Genomic DNA, 3,022 nt, shown 5'->3' on the forward strand with positions numbered 1-3,022 from the left:
GACGTGCGGCCAGCGTCTCGCCTGGGCAGCGGCCCAGCTGCCGGTAGTAGTCCCCCGTGCTGGGCTGCTTGCTGAAGGCGCGGGGCTTGCGGCAGGAGTCCTGCCTCCGCAGCCCGTCGTGGCCGTCGCAGGAGCTCGGCTGCGGGAAGACAGTGACCGGTGGGACTCGGGCACCTGCCCGGTAGGCGCCCCCCCACGCCTCCCCACCCAGCTGTTCACCTCCTGGGGACTCGCGGCCAGCGGCCGTCGAGGGTTGCAGCAGCCGTCTTCCTACATCCCTTGTTCTCAGGGCGGGCACGGGGAGAGGGTCATGGGGGCGTCGGTGGAAGGGCAGGCTCCGCCCGCCTTACAGGGAGGGGTTCTGGGCACCGGCCAAGGGGCACGGGGCCCCCACTGAGGCCAGAAGGGGCGGGCCCAGGGGCGGGGTGGCCCAGCCCCGACGCCAGGGGGAGCTGGAGAAGGGGCACCTCCCAGTTTAGCCCTCACTAGGCCCTTGGCCGCACCCCGCTCTCGGCTGTCAGACGGACTGCGGGTCCCCAGGGCTCCGCAGAGCCCTGTCTTTTGGGGGTCCCGGGCCGGAGGGAGCCCCCTCCAGAGTCTGTGCTCTCCGAGGCTCCTGCTTGCCCCCATCCCGGTTGCCCATCGGGGGCTGCTCCTACCTGCCGCGGTGCTGGTGGCCCCCGCTGTGCACCTGGCGGCAGGGGCGGCAGGACCCGACACCTGCGTTACCTGATACTTCCTCTCAGGTTACAGCCGCCCGCACACGGCCAGCCTATGGGCTCGGACGGCCTGACATCACCCGGGGCCCGCCAATCCCAGGCCGAACCCCCCAGCCGTCGCGGATACCACAGGTGCGCCAACTACCTTGCCACACCTGGCCGCAGCTCTGCACCCGCCCCAGGCCAGATGTGACCCCGCCCCCTGCGCCTCTCCCTAAGCTGGGAGCTGAGCCCCCACCTTCATCCCCGCCGGAGACAGGAGAGGGCTGATCCTGGGCAGAGGGGGCCTCTCATATTTGGCCCCCGGCTCCGGGTCGCGTCCCCCCGCTTCCCCTCCTGCATCTGGAAACCATCCCCATCCACGAAAGCGACACCGACACCCGCGCTCAAGCCTCGGGTTTCAGGGGCCATAAGGCGGGGTCGGGTGACAGCGCGGCTTCCCGCCCCGTCGCAGCTGCCCCCAACTAGGCCCAGCTCAGTGAGGGAGAGTGAGTGAGGCAGCCCGGCCAAAGACTGAGTGACGGGGTGGGGGCTGTCCCCTGGCCCACTCTCCAGCCCGTGCGTCCCTGCGCTGGCCTCAGACCCTTCACCCCGCCCGACCTGGCTCACGTTGCAGGAAACGCGACACCGCAGGATTTGTTTTCTGGGCCAGCCCGCCCGCTCCGCGCCCCCTGCAGCCCGGAGGCTCGGACGCCACGACCCTGCTCCCGCCCTCTGTCAGGCACCCGCGCGGGGGGCGCCACGGCCACACAAAGAGCCCTTTGTGGAGTGTCCCGGTCCCGGCCCTGGCGCCTGCGGCCCAGCACGCACGCACACAACCGGGAGGGACGCACACAGCCGGGAGCGGCACACACAGCCGGCAGGGGGCTCACAGCCGGCAGGGGGCTCACAGCCGGGAGGGGCGCACACACCGGAGACGGGCTCACACAGCCAGGAGGGTATCACGCAGACCTGGCACTTGGGCTCACCGGTGGAGAGGGGACACTGGCTGGGCCACCTGTCCTGTGGCTTTGGGCGGGGCCCACAGGCTGGGCTGGGAGCTCAGCGATTACAGGGCTCCTGCAGCCCTACCCGCCCGGCCCCCTCTGCCTCCCAGAGATGAAAGGGGAAGCCACTGTGGGAGCTTGGTCTAAGGTAGCATGAAGAGGGCAGCCACTGGAGCTGGCCTGCAGGTTTGGTGTCCCTCCCATGCCTCCCTTGCCCAGTGGCCTTGTGACCTGGGTCACCTTGCATCAACTGGCCCTGGGGTGGCTTGCCTTGGGCTTAAGAGAGAAATGCAAGGTCGCAGGCTCCAGCAGGACCCCAGGGGGCTGCCACACCACATCTGGCCACCTGTGACCTCAGGCTGTCCCCTCACCTCTCAGACCATCCTTGCTCTGTTCCTGTGGCCAGAATGCCAGTGTTCCCCAGGGCACCCTGCCCAGGATTCCCAGAATTGCTCAGACCAGACCTCTGCCCCCACTCCTGCTCCAGAGTCTCAGCCAGCGGCCTGCAACCCCCAGACAGACCTAGGTGCTTCACACTCCACCTGCCTGCCCTGGCCTCATCCTCTCCACACAGGTTCCGCTTCCCTCCAGGGCTCCCAGCTCAGGCCTGGCCCTTTCCCCCAGGAGCTCGAGCCCTAAACTGGAACTAGCCACAGCTTCACTTCCTCCCAGCCCCCACTGCGGGTGGGCACCCAGCCCCGCTAGTGCCTGCCCACCTTCCCCCCACACTCCTTCCAGCCCTCACCTCCACAGCCATGCCACTGGCACCTTCCACCTGGCAGCCACCTCCCTTGGGTGACACTCTCCGACTGAGCCTGGGGCTATGGGGGTGGTGGGAGCATGCTTGGGAGGGGCAGTCTCCATGAATTCTCTGTCAACTCCATGACAACCCAGCCACTCTGTGCAAGAGGTGGCACAGGCCCAGTTCCTGGTGAGGCACAGCTGTCTGGACCTGCGTCCTTCACCCCCCAGCTCCCATGGAGGGCAGTGACCTGCTCTTACTCTCCTCCCAGTCCAGTGTCCAGCCCTGACCCCTCATGGGACTCTCCAGGAGCTTTGACTCTTGAACATGCCATGGACCTAGGGACCCCCACCCTATGCCCACTAGTGAGGCCAGGCCTTTGGCCTCACTGGCCCCCATCGGCCCGGTCCCCCTGCTGGGAGGCAGGCAGGGGGTGAGGGCTCACTACCTCCTTCTTGAGGGCCTCCGTCTGCACGTGGCGGAGTTTGTTCTTCGTCTGCATGTAGATGTCAGCTGCCTGTGGTCCCACAGGAGGCTTAGGAGCTGGGTAGCCAGGTGGGGGTGGGGGCAGTTGG

At 68.0% G+C, this 3,022-nt stretch overlaps 1 protein-coding gene across 1 annotated transcript in view; it reads right to left on the reverse strand.

Annotated features, from left to right (window-relative positions):
• Nucleotides 1–3,022, reverse strand: part of ESPN (espin) — a gene marked incomplete at its 5' end in the record, with an annotated part of 37,681 nt that overhangs the window by 13,273 nt on the left and 21,386 nt on the right. The window contains 2 exons of the mRNA XM_011938309.1: nucleotides 4–139; nucleotides 2,896–3,022. The exon at nucleotides 2,896–3,022 is cut by the window's right edge and continues 29 nt beyond it. Coding sequence (XP_011793699.1) covers nucleotides 4–139; nucleotides 2,896–3,022 — 263 coding nt within the window. The remainder of the gene's footprint in view (nucleotides 1–3; nucleotides 140–2,895) is intronic.

Source organism: Colobus angolensis, unplaced genomic scaffold (genome assembly GCF_000951035.1).
Source record: "Colobus angolensis palliatus isolate OR3802 unplaced genomic scaffold, Cang.pa_1.0 Scaffold170, whole genome shotgun sequence".
In the NCBI taxonomy this organism is placed as follows: Eukaryota; Metazoa; Chordata; class Mammalia; order Primates; family Cercopithecidae; genus Colobus; species Colobus angolensis.